Genomic DNA, 21,816 nt, shown 5'->3' on the forward strand with positions numbered 1-21,816 from the left:
CGCATAAGAGGGGCGCGCTGGTCATCAATACTGATTCCCACGGGTTTATCCGATCTTGAAGAGAACAACTGCCCATAAAACCTCTCTACTTCTCCGATAATCTCAGGCCTAGAGGTAACGACCCCACCATTTTCAGTTTTAAGTTTTGTCAGACGCGGCCTCCCAAACTTGCGAGCGAACACTTTCGATCCCCGATTTTGCTCAATCGCAGCCTTGATGGCACGGGTATTGGAGCGTCGGAGATCGCGTCGCATCAGCGTTTTTATTGTTCGGTTTAAGGCCTTATCTGACAAAAACGATGGTAGTTCTCGTCGTTTTCTCATGAGCTCGAGTGTCTCAGCAGAGAGTTTTGGTGCGTTGTCTCTTCTCTGTGGCGGAAAACACTTGCGGGATGTGTTTTGCAGTATTTTGACCAGCGTGTCGGTTCTCTCATCAATGCTGCTTATGGTTTCCAACGCGGTGAATTGATTTTGAAGTTCCATTTGGAACTTTTCGGAGCCTTGAAAAGCTTGGAGCATGGTAGGTCGGAGAGTAGAGACCTCATCATTCTCGATCTTTCGGCTTTTAAGTTGATATTTAGAGTGCCTCGAACCAAGCGGTGATCTTCTTTTTAATTAAGGTAAATAACTAAATATAAGCAAGCTCAATCATATGAATTAATTTTATTTAAAACACTTATCTAACAATCTTAAAAATACAAAAATATAAAATACAAAACCATATAATGGACCAATAGGCTTTCAAACCGCACACAAGTCCCAGGTTCAAACCTTGGGCTATTGTGATAATTCCCAGCACAAGGTTTATGTTTAATTGGAGAAGTAAATTACTAAAATTCCCCATATTAGTAAATTCCTTAAAATGGGGAATACTATTAGTCTAAAGAAATAATGTACACGAGGAAAGCCGCTAGTGAATAGCTACTGGCAGCAACTCGAATGCACTCAAACTCAATCACTGAACACACTCACATCACACAATGAAAAACACTGAAATTTCACCAAAAAAAGTTTTAATAGATTTTGAGATACTAATATTAGTTAATCACAGCGACAGCGCTGTGTCGTAAACTCAAGAAGCCGATCGAGCCGTCCTCGTGCGTAAATACCTAATTTTGTAAAATATTATTTTGTGATAAGCCTCTTAAACGAGACGTAAAGATGGATCTTGGGGCGGCAAGTCGGAGGCGGCTAGTGCAGATCATTCTTCCCGAATATACTGGCCGTTATCGTGCTTGGACTCTATTACCACTTACCATCAGGTGGAGTGAAGTCATTTGCCTTCTCGGAAAATATAAAAAAAAAATTAACTTATCATTACTGTACACTTTTACCTCAACGTGTACTGGAAACTTTACATTAGCTATGGTTAGAAATTTGACATAGGATGATGGTAGCTATGGCCACATAATATAGAGTGGAGTACTTGTTATAAATTAACAAAAGGAGACATCTTAGACATATGAGTAGTTAATAGTTATACTAATTTGTAAACTGTTAGTTTATTAATATCGATTAAAGTTGCGGGCGGCTAAAAATTATTAGTAAATAATAAAATTAGTTTAATTTAATATATAACTACCCCTGTTACAAATACTTAATATATGCCCGTAAATAAGGCTAGTACATAAATCTAATATCCCAAGTGGAGACAAAATATTTATAAGCGTGTAGCGAGTACTATTATTACTAATAGGAATTAATATACAATGGTCAACATAGTAATTGCTGGACTGCCTAAAAATGTAAGTAAACTAAATTCAAATAATGCATTTCGTACATAGCAGCACAGAACTAATTCGGGTTGACCTGATAATATATACACAGTTTTGGTAATTATGATAAAAACTATAATATCATTTTGTGTACTTACTAAATTTTATCTAAAGAATAAAATATTGTAATAATTCTTTCGAGTTTCGAGTTCTAACTGGAGGATAAAAAAAATTAATATGTTCTGGCTAAGTTTTTACACCTGTGTTGAATTTAATTTATACTTTATTAACAAAACTTAATTATGTATTTAGTTAGTTTTTGTAAATAATTAGAAATTACATATTTTTTACTATACAACTTGACCTTGAGATTAGGAAATTAAAAAGAACTAATAACATAATTTATTTATTTTAAAGATACACTTACAATATACATATTAAACATACACAATACTAGATAAATTTCATTAAGAGTAACCCACTCACCCTATAATAATATGTTTATCAATGACAAGCATTAACATAGCAATAATGAAAAATACATGTAAACTATATGAACAAAACAACATAAAAAATGTGTAACTTTTAATTTGAGAAATGGCTCACCCCACCTAACTCCGTGAACACTTATTGGGAAGTAAATATAAACAATCCATACTTACATGTTTCATTAGATTGCTTTCATAATATGCATTACAAACTTTAATATATCTTCTCTAAATATAAACAATCCATACTTACATGTTTCATTAGATTGCTTTCATAATATGCATTACAAACTTTAATATATCTTCTCGATCAATATGTCTTTAATTATAATACGTGTAAGAAACTACTTATATTAACTTCGATTTTTTTTTTTCCAAAGTTCAAACAATTTCTGATCAGCAAAACATAGTGTTGTAGTGTTCTGGTTGAGTGAGTGAGCTAGTGTAATTACAAGCATGAGGGACAAAACTGTCTATATTAAAAAAAAATATGTATAAAATATATGTTATAAAATTATTTTATATTTTAAAATATAATTCAACAAAATTCAAATAACTATTGCATTTATTCACTATATTTTGATTTCCAGGTAAAAGTACCTAAATTCATATCATTTCTGGAAAAAGCAATATTTGAGGATGGCGTTAAAGCAAGATTAATAAATACAACACTTATTGGATCTTTAAAGTCTATAACATTGAATATGAGATCGAACGATGCACGCAAAGCTCGCAGATATTTAGATGGCTTAGCATATCCATACGCTGGGAAAGAGTATCATCTTGAATGTTGGAGTGAAGATGTTAAAACCTATGCAAATCCGAGAGACAGAGCGCAAGGTGACAACAACAAAGCATTACCATCCAATGGAACGTACTCCCATAGCCCTGAACATGCAAAAAGTTCTTATGGGATTAAGGAAGAATTGGAAAGGATTGATGTAAGACGCATAATACTAAATGTCATTAAAAAATTAATTTTATTACTAAAATAACTTTATGTTTTTATCATTATAGCTCAGAATCGATTTACTTAAGAAACAGAGGCTATTGATGGCAGAGGAAAATAAACTGCTTCTTGAGAAAAAGAAATTAGAAATTTTGCAGGTAAGATTTATAAAATTTACCTAATAAAAATTACAAATTGTTAGTGTATAAAAAAATACATAATTATTTTCTCATATAATAGTGAGTAGCTGCCCTTCCAGACTTCAATGGGTAAATTAATTATTTTATCTTGTGCATTTTTCTTAATCAATGATATATAAACATTCACTAATCAATTTTTTCACTCATATTTTATTTTATTTATTTTAATTTTTTATTTAAATATCTCATAATATTTATAAAATTACTGGTGCAAATTGCAATTAATAACTTTAATTATATTGACACGGATTTATACTTTGTGACAGTTTAACTAAAGTACAGAATAAATATTTTATTCCTCTCTTATAACAATAGAATGATTATCTATAAAAGATAGGCATATCTTAGATTCTTTGCACACATTTAGTACATAAGAGCCTAGACCAACAATATTCTGTCGTCATATTAAAATATTAACATACTATATAGAATATTTCTAACTGTACTGCCGTGTATTTATGTCTACTTTGCTGGTGATCTAATTAAACAAATAAATATGTCCGATCGAAAACTATAGATTAAATAAATTTGTGATTAAATAAATAAGTGGCATTAGTCAATTCCTGTTTTAAAAAAATTACTAATATTTCCATTTATACCTCCAGTTTGGCATAAAGCTTGTGATAGAAGTGGGGACGACAGCAGCCCAAGGGATCGAACCTGTGACTTTTACATCGTTAGGCGACCGTAGACCTGTACTTTTGGACGTTTTACAGATATCACCCATATCATCTAGTTAACAAATTCATCAAAAACAATTAAAATAAATACAACCATTATGAAGGATTATTATTAAAAAAAAACTTTGTATTTTCATTTTGTGTTGCAGAATATTGGCCCAAAGGATTTTGAACGTTTGGCTAATTATGAAAAAGCCTGTTGCCGTAACGATCCGGCCGAAATCACTCAACTTATGGTGCATTCAATACCAAAAACAAGGAAAAAGAATACGAACAAGCTACCGAATTTTAATACACCCTGCAAGGTAATTTTGTCTGAGATGAAAGATGTGCTTAGTGAATATGTCAACGAGGAGAACCATGACATGTTGATGTCGCTAATATATTCAGCAATCAGGAAGCGAATAGTGATCGTCCTAGGAGGCAAAACATTCATGCCAGCAGCGGATATTGTACATTTGTATAGAATATGGTATCCATGCCACACGGATACAGATCTGCTCCATGAATTGACAAACACGATTAGCCAGAGCTGTTGGCCTAAACAACAATCTGAGAATGCAGAAAACAATGATGAAAGCGTTGAAGAATATGCAGGTACAGTTAATTTATGTCTATCATAATTAAGTATATAGTCTCTTTAAGTTTTAATATATTTTAGTTCCGATGGGAGAAATATGCAAAAAGAAAATTGTCTATTTCATAAATGTCTTTCTATATCTTTTAATGGTATAGTTCAGTTTCTATAAGAAAGATTGCGTGTAAGAAATTGCGGACTTTGCATTAAACTACTAAATATCCTGTGCTATGATAATGTGCTGTTGTGTTTGTGTGCAAGAAAATGTATAAATAAATATAAAGCACGAAATCGATAGTACTTTGTCTTACCAAGTAATAGTCTAAAACAGCATGTACATCTCGCGACTTCCCGGTCCCCTAGGTCCTTTACCGTTGAGACAATAAACATACAAGCACATAAAACTCAATGATATTCGTCCAGATTTCAACTTGCTATGTTGGTGGTATGTGTAAATAAAAGAAAATTAAAGTAGTAGTCGACAAAAATATTTATTTTTATAATTTTAAAATCTAATCCCCATAGAGAATAGAATCGTGTCCAGTATTTATTTTTATTTAATGTTTAGATTTCACCCAATCTAACCCAAAAAATATATTTAAAATTTAATGTAAAAAAAATTAATTTAATTATTCAACTGACCTCTTATGTGATTAGAGTATGCTGTTGAATCAGATAATGTGACAAATGAAACAAATAAAAAGATGGAAACAAATGAAGAGATGAAAGCAAATGAAGAGGTGAAAACAAATGAAGAGGTGAAAACAAATGAAGAGGTGAAAACAAATGAAGAGGTGAAAACAAATGAAGAGGTGAAAACAAATGAAGAGGTGAAAACAGATGAAGAGGTGAAAACAGATGAAGAGGTGAAAACAGATGAAGAGGTGAAAACAGATGAAGAGGTGAAAACAGATGAAGGGGTGAAAACAGATGAAGGGGTGAAAACAGATGAAGGGGTGAAAAAAAATGAAGGGGTAAAAACAAATGAAGAGGTAGAAACAAATGAAGAGGTGGAAACAAATGAAGACGTAGAAATGACTAAAGAGTCCGAAACAAAGGATGAGACAGATATAAGCAAAGGGCCGACAATAAATGAAAGTGGAGTAAACACTTCGGTCAATGAAATTCCATTAAATAAATTGACAAATATTGATGATTTTGTTGATATGGAAAATGATTTGGACGAATGGGGGGAGGAAGATAATTCGAAGGTATTTGTTTTAGATCAATTAAAATTTAGTTATAAGAAGGTTCAGGACGGAAGGACAGCAGAGATTCAATAATTATGAGCTGATGGTATGTCACCACACTATCGTAGTTACCAAGTATTAGACTCACATGGCTAAGACCTTTTTTATTATTATATTTTCATATGTTATATAAGTTATTTTTAACTTATCATCATTCATTATGTTTTGAAATAATTATGTATCAACTAGCAAAAAATTAATTATTTTTTTTTAAATATATAAAGTTCTACTTGTACTGACATTGCAATAAATTTTAACTAAATTTTAATTTCAGAAGGAAGTGGAAGAAAAAGATTTATCAGAAGTAAAATAAAAATATATTCAAATTAAACACACAACACAAAAGTGAGCTGCATACTTCAATAATATTTTGTCAAGGCAAGGTGACGTATTTGAATTAGAACAATACAAAGATTAATAATAATAGCATGTATTTTATTTTACTCCTCTTAATAATAACCTGCATTATTATATACGAGTCGCAATAAATCGTTTTGCTAAAATCTTAGTGCAATAATAAAGAAAAATCTCAAAAACAAATTATTCAAATTTGGAAATGTTTAAAAGTCTTCCAAGTCATCTTCTGCTACATCAACAGATTCCAAAATGTCTTCGTCAAATTTATTTTTAACTGATGGATTTGCATTAATTTCCTCAACATTTTTGCATTGCTGTTCATTATTAGCTTCAACGATACTCGTTGCTTGACATTCGTTATCTAAAGATGTCTTTACTTTAGTTTTATCATCGAGATTTAAATGCTCATCATTTGGACCGTTATCATTAACTTTTGATTCGACATTTGCATTTTCAGTATGTATATCTGTGTCGTCATTATTTTTATTTTCTTCATTATTATCATTAATAACTACAATATCATTTTTACTCTCCAGTACTACTACGTCTTGATCACCAATGCAAGTTTCATCATAATTGACAGCGGTATCTTCATCGCTGGCAGTATCTTCTGCTATGTCTAAAACTTCCGGTACTAATGATTCATCATTGCCATTATCTTTTGAGATAGATCGATTAGGGACCGTTTGTTGAGCTCTGTAATTTTTCTTATCCGGAGGTCCAATAAGATGCAGAGGTTTGATCGTCAGAACAGCGTTATCTGTTAAATAAGTACATGTTTAATTTACTTCCACATAGAAAAAATGAATTAATTAAGATTTAATAAACATTTAATTTTGATTTCAATTTGTTTAAAATACACACAATGATTATCCTTCGAGCCGGTTATACCACAGACTATACATAGTTTTTTTTTTCAATAAACTTACCAATCTTAGTCGATCCTAACGCCACTAATTTATCGTAGCTTTCATAACTGTCGCAAGTAGCCAGGTACATTTTATTTTTCTCCGATTTCTTCAAGGTGATAACTCCTTCACTTTTGAGGAAAGTCTCGAAGACGGCACGCTTTGTTGATTTCGGTGAAACGAATATACGCACGATCAGATTAGTTGTTATATTCAAAACGCGCCGTGTTGCATGGACTTTTATAACCTAAAAGAATTTAAATTAATTTTAGTATAAAAATTATGTACGGCCGAATAATTTTAATAAACGGCCTTAATTAAAAACGTTGTTAAGTGTATGTTTAACATATATTTAACATTCGAAAGAAGAAGAAAACATATAACTAATCAATTTATGAAATTAAATTGTACTATTATTGAGATTCAAGCGCAGGACCAATGACTACGTGTTTTTTTTTTTATAGAATAGGAAGGTGGACGAGCATGTGGGCCACCTGATGGTAAGTGGTCACCAAACGCCCTTAGACATTGGCATTGTAAGAAATGTCAACCATCGCTTATAGCCAATGCGCCACCAACCTTGGGAACTAAGATTTTATGTCCCTTGTGCCTATAATTACACTGGCTCACTCACCCTTCAAACCGGAACACAACAATATCAAGTATTGCTGTTTTGCGGTAGAATATCTGATGAGTGGGTGGTACCTACCCAGACGGGCTTGCACAAAGCCCTACCACCAGTAGACCACTACCACAGTTTTCCGAGGCATGGGAGTATAAACACTGCCAATTTCCAGAATCATTGCTGCTACTGAGAATTTCTAGACAGAAAACCACCGTCCAACGAAGCAACCAAGATTATAAAAAGATGAACTAGAGAATAATAAAAATAGAGAGTACATATGTGTTTGCATGCATACTTGTGCACTATTAGCAAGAAGTGCGCAGTTAATTAGTCGCTCTTAAGAACGTGCGTTACGACCGATAACGTTACTTTCAGCACATGCAGCGATAGAAACAGCAGCGAACGGTCGGCTGGTCGATGAGTTCGAAAAAACAAAGTCTATAGATACAAAATATTACCTTCTTAAAGTCCTTAACAATCTTCTTTTTGAGTTTTTCACGCATCGCCTCTTCATTTTTATCTGTTGACTCATCATCGCAGGCACTCACAAACTGAAACAAAAAACATAACCGACTCAAAATATATGATGAAACATTTTGAATATGTGTGCGTGTGTACACACACTGTAATAATTATAATAATATCCTGGGACATTATTCACACGCGGCCATCTGATTCTCAACTCAGCGGAGCTCGTGCTATGGAAACCAGACAACTGATATACTACATATACTACTTTTCTTTTGTAAATACATACGTATATAGATGATTACACTTAGACTCAGGACAAACAAAAACGTTCGGAATCGAACCCACAACTTGCGGCATGAAAGGCAAGTATCTACCAACCACGCCAACCGGCCCGTCCTTACATTACCCCATAATAAAACTGATAATTTCATATTGCTACTTAAACTAGAAAAAAAAACCATCTAACTTTTATAGTGTGCTGTAAAATTTTCTGCGTATTATATACTAACATTCATTATCACGTCGTTCCTGCTTTATATATTTAATGTATATAGAGGTACATAAGACATCTATCATATAGTAACAAGATATCTAGCGACATTGCTTACCGCATTACACAGTTCCTCCATTTCATGGTCGAGAGCGTTTTGCAAAACCGAGTCCATAGTGTACATATTTTCTGTTTGAAATTCCAATTTTTGAGTTTTCTTTTGATCTGGGGACATTAATATTAATAAATATAAAATATATAAAATAATACAAATGGTCGATTCTTAACAATTCTCACAAATGAACTCTTGTCTTGGAAATCCGAAATAAAATAGCCAAACAACAGCTATTTGTCATGGTATCAATATAATGAATATAAGCAAAATGCCATTATTGTGCCAATAACTTTTTTTAACACGATGAGTCCAACTTACCTTTATACTCCTGTTTATCTGAAAGAGACATAAATGAAAATTATTACAATGATACATACCATTATTTTTTAACATAAGTGTTTAAGGTTAAAAAGTGTTCGAGAAATATATTCCTGATTAAAAATAACTCTATCGAATTCAGTGACAGAATAATTAGATTGAATGGAGTAGAGATCGGGGGATTAAAGCCTTTTTATAACATAATCTGTTTATTTTTTCCAATATAGATTAATTAAACCTCAAAAATGACGTCATAACACTTCAAGTTGTTGATTAATCTTTACTCCTGCTATAGATAAATCGAATACTTCCTCAAAAATCCATAGACAACCGCTATTCTAAAAACAGGATTGGAACGTACTAATTTGTCAGAAATGTTGACTCGCAAAAAGGACTCGACCATTAATACTTTACTATAATTAACATATCATTCAAATATAGCCGAGATGGCCCAGTGGTAAGAACGCGTGAATCTTAACCGATGATCGTGGGTTCAAACCCGGGCAAGCACCACTCAATTTTCATGTGTTTAATTTGTGATTATAATTCATCTCGTGCTTCACGGTGAAGGTAAACATTGTGAGAAAACCCGCATGTGTCTAATTTCACTGAAATTCTGCCACATGTGTATTCCATCAACCCGCATTGGAGCAGCGTTGTGGAATAAGCTCCGAACATTCTCCTCAAAAAGAGGAGAGGTGGCCTTAGCCCAGCAGTGGGACATTCACAGGCTGTTACAGATTACCATTCAAATAACATATTGACGAGAAGACTGACTGAATATAGAAAACTTGATAGTTCTCGAGCAGTTGGCAAGAGGGTGAGAAATGTCTAGCTGTCTAAGAACTTTTAGCGTATATCGTACTTACTTGCATTGGGGTACTTCGGTAATTTCCCGGATGTTATCTCTTTGGGTTCATTTTCTGGTTCATAATCTACACCGATTTCTGCTTCGTAGAGATCTGGTACTGAGAATGCATCAAATTCATATTATATAAACATTAATTTAATCATTTTTTTAATAGAATAGGAAGGCGGACGAGCATATGGGCCACCTGATGGTAAGTGGTCACCAACACCCATAAACATTGGCATTGTAAGAAATGTTAACCATCGCTTACATCACCAATGCGCCACCAACTTTGGGACTAGGATGTTATGTCTCTTGTGCCTGTAATTTCACTGGCTCACTCGCCCTTCAAACTAGAACACAACAATGCCAAGTACTGCTGTTTTGCGGTAGAATATCTGATGAGTGGGTGATAACTACCCAGACGAGCTTGCACAAAGCTCTACCACCAGTAAAATTATATTATGTTAAATTCTCTTGAATCAACGTTGCTATCTCTTTCTTATTACTTCAAAATAATACATAAGTATTTTATTATCATATAATCATTTTTATTCTATTATATAAAAGAAGTTAGATGCAAATATGTTCTATTTAATAATGTGCGTAAGTACATATATTTAATAGTTTAAATCAAATAACAATAAAATTTATTTATTATATATATATATATATATATAAATATATATTATTTAAGCTTTACGCTTTCGAATTATCATTATTTTAACTCTACCATCGTTTCGGATAGTAGAAATGGTAAGAAATCTTCGTAGTTGATATTTTTAAAATAAATTAAAATTACAATTTGGTTAGTTCACAATTATTGTTCCGATCAGTCCTTAGTTGGCATTTTATTGATTAATTGTAAATAAATTAGCCGAGATGGCCCAGTGGTAAGAACGCGTGAATCTTAACCGATGATCGTGGGTTCAAACCATAGGAAAACATCGTGTGGAAACCTCCATGTGTCTAATTTCACTGAAATTCTGCCTCATGTGTATTCCACCAATCCGCATTGAAGCAGTGTGATGGAATAAGCTCCATACCTTCTCCTCAAAAAGGGACAGGAGGCCTTAGCCCAGCAGTGGGAAATTCACAGACTGTTACTGTACTGTTAAATTAAAAGTTGTAACCGGTTAAAACTACTTTTGACCAAAGACTGCTTGGTTAAGCTAATGACTTACCTTGATTCGGTTCATTAGATATAATGTTTGTACTTTTACGAAGTCTTTTTCTACTTCTTCCATTTTTACTAACAACTTTTCGTTTGACGGCTGGAGATAAATACTTTTGTGTCGAAGAACCTGGTATGGGTTCGTCTGAAAAGGAATTTATATATATATATTTTAATATAATGTCATTTAGTTTAAGTCAAACGCCAGTCAGCTGTTATGATCGAACGAACGCCGAATTTATGACGAAAAAAAAATCCGAAAGATTAAAATTAATTTATTCAAATTGGAAGCTGCATTTGTTTATGAATGGTGGTCGAATTATAGTTACTAATTAACAGTAAACAAAAACTACCAATGGTTCGGAATATGAAATAGCCTGACCTAAGAAAAATCGGCGTAAGACACTCAAAGCGTTTTGTTTTGTTTACATGTTTCAATCAGGAGGCGACCCCATTCCCAGGGTGTACCATAAGTCATGAACTCACTAATTGTGTAATAGCATTTTGCACACAAACGGTCCTTTGTAAGGAAAATATATTTCGCAGACAGAGGCTGAACGCTTTCTGGGATCGTGTTACACCGCATAACCCACAAGGGTTACCGATTTCATGCAGTCTGGTTACAGGAGTATTCAGTCGATATCCTTGACGTATCCTCGTCATTATTCTGAACGATGTATCGTCGTTCAGAATAATTGATATAATTTCTAATTATCTTGCTAACTTCGCATATGGGTATGCGAAGTTAGCAAGATATAGATATTTTGATGTACATTAAAACAACAATATTCGTTTCTCTTGATGCGTCAGAGATGGAAACACAAGCTAAGTGAACTACAACGGTAGTAGTATCTATGTTTTCATACTACAAATCGTGTATTGGACTGATAAATTTATTGTCAATAAATAAATATTTACGTTAAGTTATATTATTAATTTATTAACCCTAAAATGTCTTGTATTAATTTTGATTTGGATCGTTTTGTTTTAGGCCTATGATTTCTATGTTAACCAAATTATTTATAGCATTTATGTTTTGTCCATAATCAAACAATAATGGTTAAAATCTATCTATTTCCGACGACAACATAAATAAATCATTTTAAGTTCTCTCTTTTCATAAAAGTTCTTCATTACATAAAAGTTTTTCTAGTGAGTTCGTTTGTGACGTAGTTTTTGAGGGGTGTTTTACGTCATACGCAATATTTTCACCCTTGTATTGTATGCAAATATATAACTATAATAAAATATATAACTAAACTTTGACTTGTATTTCATCAATTGGTAAACTATTCTATAAATTTTAGGGACTAAGGTCATGAATTGCAAGAATTATATTATTATTGCTCTGATATCATAAAGGAAAATGCCGCAGGACTTAAAACATTGCCGTAATCATCAAGCGAATAAAATAATATCACCGCACATGCTGTGAGACCATAGTCAGACAATGTAAAAGCCATTGAGAGCTTTATTGCAGTACATTTGATAACAATAATTTAATTGAGCACTTATAAGATATAATGCGTTCCCATTCGAAAGTACAACTTAATCTGCAGTAGTCAAGCTTCTTTTTTTATATAAAATAGATAGGCGGACGAGCATAAGGGCCACCCGATGGTAATTGGTCACCAACGCCCATATACATTAGCCTTGTAAGAAATGTTAACCATCGCTTACATCGCCAATGCGCCACCAATCTTAGGAACTGAGATGTTATGTCCCTTGTGCCTGTAATTACACTAGTTCATTCATCCTTCAAACCGGAACACAACAATACCAAGTACTGCGGTTATGCGGTATCTGATGAGTGGGTGGTACCTACCCAGACGAGCTTGCACAAAGCCCTACCACCAGTAAAATTTCTATTACCTAAAGTTTGGATTACTCATTTTTGTAAAATAAGCAACGCTGTTATCCCCTTTCCCCAACCCTGAACTTATATAAGCATTGTTATAAATATACTATACATTATCTAAGCATTTATGTTCATAAATGCTTTGTCTGTAAAAAAAAACCTTTGTCAAATTTACCTTCGATACTCGACAGATAAATGTTATCTGATGAAGTATGAAGTTTCAACTTTAACCAAAAGGGACGAAAGCGTCCCTTTTCTGTTGATTAATATCTGAATTTAAAACGTTACCTGGTATCTGGCCTGGCCCAGCAGACTCGTCCTTATCACGTTTTATTTTCTCCAAAACAGCCTTGTAAAATCCGACATCATCGTCCACGTTGAATTTCATACGATAGCGATCAACCATTTCATTCAACGAGTTCACAACTTGGTCACCAATAATGACATCAATTCTCGACGCTATACATTTCTTTAAATTACGTACTAATTCGTTAAAGTTTTTCATTTTGCCAACATTGGCATTAGAGACAACTTCACAGGCCAGAAACTTGGCAGCGTCTCTACGCCAACTGCCATATTTCATTAGCTTTTCTTTAATCGTCAGTGGAGCGTCCACGGGAGAAGTGAACGAGTTCGTGCCAGAAAATCCGGCACCAGGGAATTCGACATTTCTTCGGTCTTTATTAAATCTCGCAAGTTTTGCAGGTGGGCCGTGAAAATTCGCATCACGTTTTTTGCCTTTCATAGCAAAACCTGCTTTAGTTGCTTTTTGACCAAAGGTATTCGATTTGCTAAAAGTAGAATTGTTTGGGTTGTTGCTGTATGTCTCGAAGCGATTAGGCTTTGATCTTTTAGAGCCAAAATTTCTTTGCCTGTTCACACCTTGTCCATTATTTCCTTCAAATTCGTCGAAATTATTATATTGTTGGTCGAAATTCTGGATTGTTCCACGATTATCAAAACTTTCATGATGCTGTTGTTCATAAAAATTATGAGGTTTGTGCGGACGATTAATCGGTTGTTCACGGCTCACACGTCTACGAAACCGATTACGTGGTGGCGATCGATTACGTGGTGGCGATCGACCACGTGGCGGTGATCGACCACGTTGTGGTGACCGACGACGTGGTGGTGACCGATTACGTGGTGGCGAACGATTACGTGGTGGCGGTGATCGATCGCGTGGCATTGGACGGTCGAAACGAGAATGTTTTGAATTATCAAAATCATTGATGCGTCGTACGTTAGGTATAGATCTATTTTCAAATCTATCATAAGTCCCAGCAAGAGATTCCTGATGTCTGTATTCGTCTTCTTGCTCCTTAAATCTCATCGAACGAAAATTTTTACCCTCCAATTTCTCATGATCTTGACCTCGGAAATCCCTGTTTTCTGTAGGTGTTCCGAATGTTTTATCAGAACGCCTGAAAACTTTTTGGGATATACCGATATTGAAGGCATCTCCTCCCACAACCCCTTTTCGATCTAGATTTTGATTATCAGTCATATTCAATGCATTATTAGCTGAGAGACCTGATTTGTCCGGATATGACGTGTTTACTTGTCCGCTCAATTGATTTTGCGCATCAGTTTGTTGATATGAATAATTCGAAATACTTTGTTGATAAAATGGAACCTGTTGAAGTGGATTCGTTGGTGGCGGTGCCTGCTTGTCGTAATTAACATGGGCAGTCTGTGGACAAATATTGTAACAGGCTACATTTATCAAAGAAGGTATTTAAGGTTGCACTAGTAATTGGTAAATGTTATCATAGTACTATGATAGAGTACTATCCTTTCATTTACCATATAACGGAAAGTTTTTTATTTTAAGAATAATGCAATGTACAGAAAATAAATCAATTAAAACAAATAAACAGTTTTTAAAAACAAAAAAATAAAATATTCGAACACTTTTCAATCGTTATATTACAACATTGAATTAAATATATAAAAAAGCCATAGCCAGCTTTTTCATAGATTAATATCATCATAATCATAGACGAATAGTATGATATATTATAAAATTTCAAGATTTTACATCTTTCATGCCTGTAAACATAAGGCCACTTACCTATTGCATCAAATAGGAGCAAAATATTGTCCTTAGATACAGGCAATTTGATGACCCAGTCGTGTCCACAAGAGCCAAACGTGCACATAAGTCGAGTCAGCACAGAAGCAATTCATTGATACCAGTTTTAAAAATCACATTTAAAACCAGGCATCATTGATGCTCTTATCATCTTGTATATTTTAAGAGATCATTTGTTTTTTTGTAATTTGAACACTCTTACATGACCAAACAAAATTATAATCAACACCAACAGAATCATCTATTAGTCACATAGTAAAAATATGACTGTTCCTTAACAGGACAACTACAACGGCCAGCACATTGCGAAAACTACCATTGTAACATGTTTATTGAAAAGACTGTGATCACTTAAAAAGATTATTCCCACGTAACTTCTTACTCAAGTTTGATCTTATACTAAAGCTGATGCAGCTTCATTACATAGATCTTGAACTTTGTAACATATTGTTAGCAGAGGATAATCAATGTTAAGCATTCAGTCATTTTCGGATAAAGCCATCTGCAAGTTCTCCACAAAGTCTGCATGGTTCCATCTCTTTGTCGAAAAATATTTATAGATTACACAACAACACATAATTTGTGTTATTTAAATCCTAAGGGCCATTATTAATTATTGGTCTTGTTTATCCCACACATATATATTATATTCTATGAGACAATGTTGTAACCCTAACTTTTATAATATAGCAAAGAAAAGAATAACAGTAGTGTTTTGTTCTACAAAGCCGGGACAATAGAAAGAAGATGGTGGCAAAACGGTCACCTGTTTATTAAATAACAGTTTTGCATAATGAATGCAAATATAGCAACACAATAATTTAAAAATATGTAGTTTCTCTACAAGTCACACTTATTTTTTTTATTGTTATCCAATGATAGATACCACCTAAGATAGTGTCAGTTGGTATGGTTATTATCATAAAGATCGTCAACTGACTTTGAGTAGAAGTAAACATACAAGTATGAAATGTCACATCTGAACATCGAAAAAGTCAGTTTCAGAAATTCCTGTAATAGTTGTAAACTATTTATCAATATTTTATACATTTATCCTGAAATTTCTAACAATAGTCTGTAATGCTGATATGTACCTGTACTGGTGACATGTAAAATGGCATACTGCTATAGGTTGGTTGCATAGGCATTATTGGTGGTGGTTGCTGTGGCACCGAGACCATTTCTCTTTGCTTCACAAATTTTGATTTCTGCTGCATGTCATTTGACTGATTTTCTTGTAATGTATTACTTTGTCTATATGGCTGATCTGCCAGCTAAGAAAAAAACCAACAATAATATTTTAGTATTAACTATATTTATATGATCTTAACCATAAATGTACTGTTCTGGTAAGATAATCATACAAAAATTATGCAATTTTACCTTTGAGTGTTTTTTGTGGTGATAAGTTAAACAACAAATAAAATCAATGATGACAGATAGAAAAATCAGTGCTTATCTAAATACGCGCAAAACATTTTTAAAAAATAATGGAAATAGCTTTTAAAAACACCTTTAATGGTTGTAATGTACCTACATAATATACCTAACTATAATCATTTTGTTAATAGAATATATGTAAATAATTTACCTTCTTTTGGCGAAGGTCTTCAACGTAGAGTTGTAGACCATTTAAAAAAAAGCCATTTAATTTTCTAACTAATAAAACGGCGTCCCCTTCATCAGCTAATCCGACTGTTACGCGCTTGGTTTTGCCTTCGTTGATGAGGTTATCCAAAATAAGCTCCTTTAAGCCGCATTTTTCTTTGATTAAACTCTTAATGTCTGAATAACCGACCTGAAAATTGTAACTCGTATAAAACAGGAGTAAACGAGATAGTTGACTGCATCAAATATCGAAAAATGTATACTTACATGAGAAGGTAAATTATGTATGGTCAAAAGCATCGTGACTCGTGGTTTTGTGCCTTTTAATTCAAACAGAACGACACACGAAGAATATTATTATTTAACATCAGAGTTCAGACTTCAGAAATGATTAAATTAAAAGAATCGAAGAATGACCACAGAGAACATAAACACTACGTTATTCACTTACGTCAAAGAATAATAGAGTATAAAACTATACGTTAAATATATAGGTACTAGTTTACTTTAAATCACCCGTGCGAGCTCGGGGTTAGATTCATAGTGGTTAAATAGTCTGTGGTAATTTTTGTTTTTCTTTTTAGCCTGCTTTGTGAATTGTGATAGTATTCCATTATTATCTTGATTGAATTAATTATTTAGATTGTAAAGTAAATAAGAAAAAAAGTTCAATATATATGACAGCCTTTTGAGATGATATTTAAATAAATATCTTTAAGATGATGATCACAATACACGGATTGCCTGTTACTGTAAGTACTCGAATAAAATCGATCATAACATTACTGAAAATTTTGGTTATAAAATTGTATTGTTTCAGACGAAGTATCAGGATTTAAAAGTACTAATAAAGCAAGAATGTAATATACATGACTTTATCCTTGATTGCTTGGTACATGTAAACGATGGGACAAAGAAAGTTCGGGTCGGGCTTGCAAATGACTCTGAAGGGAATCACATAATAAAATGCCTAAACGGCTATCGGATGTCAGGAAATACATTAAGACTTTTTCCTGTAGGGAAATCTGCTGTAAGTTGTTTCAAAACCTTATCATGTTTGTTTTTTAACCAGCTTGAAATAGTACTATTTTTATTCAATGTAGTTTTTTTTGCCAATTTGACTTAGTTATAATAATAGCCAAATGCTTGCTCTAATTTTGTAGTCGAAATAAGAGTGGAATGTTTTTTTTTTAATAAACATTAAATTATAATCACAATTTTAATACTCTTATTATAATATAAATAACTGTTTATTTTAATTAATTGATTTGAGTAAAACAATTGAAATAGATCTTATAATATTTGCTAACATTATAACATTTTGTAACTTACACCAGCCTACAACTGTTCCACAACATAACTCGTTTGAAACAAGAGATAATTACCAAGCCAGAAACGAGTATCCAAGTCAAGGGTTTAATGAGAGGAACAATAGTAAACTTGCTGAAGTTGTTCGGCCAACACCATGGGCGGCTAATAACCAATGGTCATCTAATCAGCCAGTTCAAACCCAATTACCCAGTAGTTTTAGTTATCAACAACAACCAATTCATTCTTCTTACGGACCGCAAGTAAGGGTTATGATTATAGAAAAAAAAAATACATATTGATATACTCAACTTTTTGTTAACTGGTTTGGTTGAGTAAAAATAATTTTCTTATAATTTCAGATAGTTTTAATATTTACTTATCAACATATTAAAAATTGTAATACATATTTTAGTAGTGCATAAAAGTCTTGTTATCCCTAATTCCTAACTAAATTAGTAAATTGACTTGGTTTATGACATGTTTCATTGTTTTAATTATATATTTATATTTTTCAGGTCAACCCACCATTAAAACCTCAATTTGAATCAAGAGACACAGTTCCAATCAGCCGTGGGTCCCAAGAGACTCCACCTTATGGATATAATCCTAAAAGTAACTTAATTAACCTAGGGGTAAGATAAACATTTGTTTATTGTTTAATGTGGAAATTATTTTCTATGGTTATTTACTATGGTTTTGATGTTTTTGCTTAACTTAATTTATAGTAATTTACTTATACTTTAGAGCATCATATATTTGTATCAACAATTAATATGCTTTTCCCAGGTTGCTATGGTAATATTTATTTACTTGTTATATAAAGCGTTAATGAATTTATTTGTAAACGCGCTAATAGTCCCGACATCGCATGAGTATTCAATAAGAAAAATGTATTTTGGATAGGATTTGTGCAAAATCTGTTCTTAGTAAGCATCTATGTTGGAGAAGTAACTGACACAAATTTCAAGTCAATCGAGCGGATAGCTTAGGAGATCTTGTAATGAGTTTTAATTCGGTTTTATATATATATATATATATATATATATATATATATATATATATATATATAAATATATATATATATATATATATATAAAACTTATATATATATATATATAAAACTTACTAATCTACTATATATATATATGTGAAGATTGAAAAAAAACAATTTAGTGTAATATTAACATGACTATATCTGGTTTTCAGCAATGTTTTATTACTCATTAAATGGTGGTAACAATGTCTTGTCAGTTGGACCTAGCAATTATTAAATAGTATGAATCCGATATAAATAGAATAACATCCTCATATGATGAAATCAAAAATGATATTAAAAGTTTAATTGAAATTAAAAATATATATATTTACATTACAGCCCAAGGAAACATACCAAAGGAACATTCCATCTACTTTGAAAGAAATCCCGGTGGCTAGTCGACCATTCCAGTCCAGCAGATATTCGACTCAGAACTACGAAATGCAGACGGAGAAACCGGTTAGAAAATTGATTATTACTATCAATTATTCATTTGTGGTTTGTTGAAAAAATCACGAATATTGGTTGTATTATTGAAAATCTATATAATCGAGGGATACTCAACCTTTTCTTTATAGGGGCCACAAACATGTGTTTCAAAAAATATGTAGATAATGATTTCTTAGGTTTCGGGATGTTACACATTAAACTAAACAATTATCGCGTATATTTTAACATTTTTTTTATCGTTTCAAACACTGCAGTGTCCTTGGTCATAGGCAGTAAATTCAAATTATTTAAGAATTGAAAAAAGCTCAATCAACAAATCTGATTAAAACCTAAGGGGTCGATTGCAGATGATAAAAAAATATTTAGGAGTAAACAAAAACCTTTGAAATTTAAAATAGTTGATAATAAAGTACCACTGTGTGAGCCAATCCCAAGAGTCCGGCGGGCTGTAGGTTGAGTACCGCTGATCAAATCTACGTATCACGATGTAAACTTTATAAATGTATTTACTGGTGGTAGAGCTTTGTGCAAGCTCGTCTGGGTAGGTACCACCCGCTCATCAGATATTCCACCGCAAAACAGCAGTACTTGGTATTGTTGTGTTCCGGTTTGAAGGGTGAGTGATGCAGTGTAATTACAGGTACAAGGTACATAACATCTTGGTTCCCAAGGTTGGTGGCGCATTGATGATGTAAGCGATGGTTAACATTTCTTACAATGCCAATGTCTATGGGTGTTGGTGACCACTTACCATCAGGTGGCCCATATGCTCGTCCGCCTTCCTATTCTATAAAAAAAATACATTTTTTATAGTATTTATTCCGCGGGTTACTACCATAGTCAATAGTATTACCATAAATAACTCGAAACTTTTATACTTTTCTTTATACTAATTATACAGTACAGTAACTGCCTGTGAATGTCCCATTGCTGGACTGTGGCCTCTTCTCCATTTTTGAGGAGAAGGTAAGGAGATTATTCCACCACGCTGCTCCAATGCGGGTTGGTGGAATACACATGTGACAGAATTCCAGTGAAATTAGACACATGCAGGTTACCTCACCAATGTTTTCCTTCACCGTATAGCACGAGATGAATTATTATCACAATTTAAGCACATGAAAATTCAGTGTTGCTTGCTGGGGTTTGAACTCACGATCATCGCTTAAGATTCCAGATAATAAACCAAAGTATTCTTTTGCAATAAACGACGTTAGTTCTAGCATATTCTTGTATCTAACATCAAACGTGGAAGTAGTGAATATATATAATAGGTAAACTAAAAAACTCTAAATCTGTAGGCAATGACAATATATGTACGAGCGTCCTGAAAAATGTATATATATTATAGCACCTATTCTATCGCATTTAATAAATCTCTCTTTTTCAAAAGGAACTTTTCCAGATAAATTAAAAATATCTATCATAAATCCAATATATAAAAAAGGTGATCGCAATGATATAAATTTTTGAAAATGTCATAGTACAATAGATTAACGGATTTTTTAGAACAAAATGGATTTCAAAAAAACAAATCAACGACTTTAGCAGCTTTTGCCCTTGTAAAAACTATAACAGAAAATATTAACAAAAAAGTGCCAATAGTAATAATAAATAATAATAATGTCCTCCAGACCGATTTCGACCACGGCGGCCAATCTCAAGAGAGATTAGCCAACTACGCAGGAGATATTATAGTGCACAAGTGTGCGCGCAAACACAGGTGCACTCTATATTCCCTAACTCTCATAATCCGATGGGACGGCAATCCGACACGACCGGAAAGAGTTCAGGCGCAGGACAAACGGCTTTACGTGTTTTCCGAGGCACGGGAGTGTTCACACTTGCAACTTCCAGACTCCGGCTCGTACTGAGAATTTTTCTGACAGAAAAACCCAATAACTTTTTATTGGCCCGACCTGGGAATTGAACCCAGGACCTCCGGGTCTGCGGCCTTATATCAAGCCACTAGACCAACGAGGCAGTCCAATAGTAGTCCAATAGTAGTACCAACGTATACATATTAACGATTTACCCAATGTTATAAAATATCAATGTGTTCTATTTGCCGAAGACATAGTGTTAGCTGTACCTCATACTAAAACAAAGGTCGCCTTTGAGGATGATGTAAATAAAGCTGTAGAATCAGTGTTGTCTTGGCTAGAATCTTATATATAAAATATATATAATAAAACCCGATTTGTCCATTTTTCAAATAAAACTAAAACTAAAAAAATAAAACTAAAAATTGGTTATCGTGGAATGGAACTTGAAGAAAAAAATGATGTAAAA

General features: G+C 33.1%; 3 protein-coding genes across 24 annotated transcripts in view; 2 read left to right on the forward strand and 1 right to left on the reverse strand.

The window, feature by feature from the left end:
• Window positions 1-1,408: 1,408 nt before the first annotated feature.
• Window positions 1,409-6,277, forward strand: LOC126778486 (uncharacterized). Of its 19 annotated transcripts, none has more exons than XM_050502083.1 (7): window positions 1,409-1,744; window positions 2,793-3,143; window positions 3,220-3,309; window positions 4,181-4,628; window positions 5,266-5,438; window positions 5,475-5,819; window positions 6,133-6,277. In XM_050502083.1, exons 1-7 carry the CDS (start codon window positions 1,709-1,711, stop codon window positions 6,169-6,171), a joined length of 1,482 nt encoding a protein of 493 aa, XP_050358040.1. In that variant the 5' UTR covers window positions 1,409-1,708; the 3' UTR covers window positions 6,172-6,277. The 19 variants fall into 19 exon arrangements, with proteins under 19 accessions (XP_050358040.1, XP_050358042.1, XP_050358038.1 ...); XM_050502085.1 differs by having other exon boundaries at window positions 5,493-5,819; XM_050502081.1 differs by having other exon boundaries at window positions 5,266-5,420; window positions 5,457-5,819.
• On the reverse strand, window positions 6,152-17,147 carry LOC126778431 (uncharacterized). The gene is made up of 11 exons (XM_050501951.1): window positions 16,995-17,147; window positions 16,711-16,917; window positions 16,214-16,393; window positions 13,313-14,717; window positions 11,177-11,311; window positions 10,012-10,110; window positions 9,143-9,160; window positions 8,828-8,934; window positions 8,207-8,299; window positions 7,145-7,370; window positions 6,152-6,975 (listed from the first exon to the last, which is right to left on the reverse strand). The coding sequence occupies exons 1-11, from the start codon at window positions 17,025-17,027 to the stop codon at window positions 6,419-6,421; spliced, it is 3,060 nt and encodes a 1,019-aa protein (XP_050357908.1). The 5' UTR covers window positions 17,028-17,147; the 3' UTR covers window positions 6,152-6,418.
• A 110-nt stretch (window positions 17,148-17,257) lies between these two features.
• Window positions 17,258-21,816, forward strand: part of LOC126778418 (uncharacterized) — a 31,288-nt gene continuing 26,729 nt past the window's right edge. For 3 of the 4 annotated variants that reach the window (XM_050501921.1, XM_050501922.1, XM_050501920.1), the window contains exons 1-5: window positions 17,258-17,479; window positions 17,548-17,757; window positions 18,065-18,298; window positions 18,554-18,670; window positions 19,414-19,533. In XM_050501921.1, coding sequence (XP_050357878.1) covers window positions 17,447-17,479; window positions 17,548-17,757; window positions 18,065-18,298; window positions 18,554-18,670; window positions 19,414-19,533 — 714 coding nt within the window. In that variant the 5' untranslated portion in view covers window positions 17,258-17,446. The remainder of the gene's footprint in view (window positions 17,480-17,547; window positions 17,758-18,064; window positions 18,299-18,553; window positions 18,671-19,413; window positions 19,534-21,816) is intronic. The other variant, XM_050501923.1, reaches the window with a different exon arrangement.

This window comes from Nymphalis io, chromosome 26 (assembly GCF_905147045.1).
Source record: "Nymphalis io chromosome 26, ilAglIoxx1.1, whole genome shotgun sequence".
Classification (NCBI taxonomy): domain Eukaryota; kingdom Metazoa; phylum Arthropoda; class Insecta; order Lepidoptera; family Nymphalidae; genus Nymphalis; species Nymphalis io.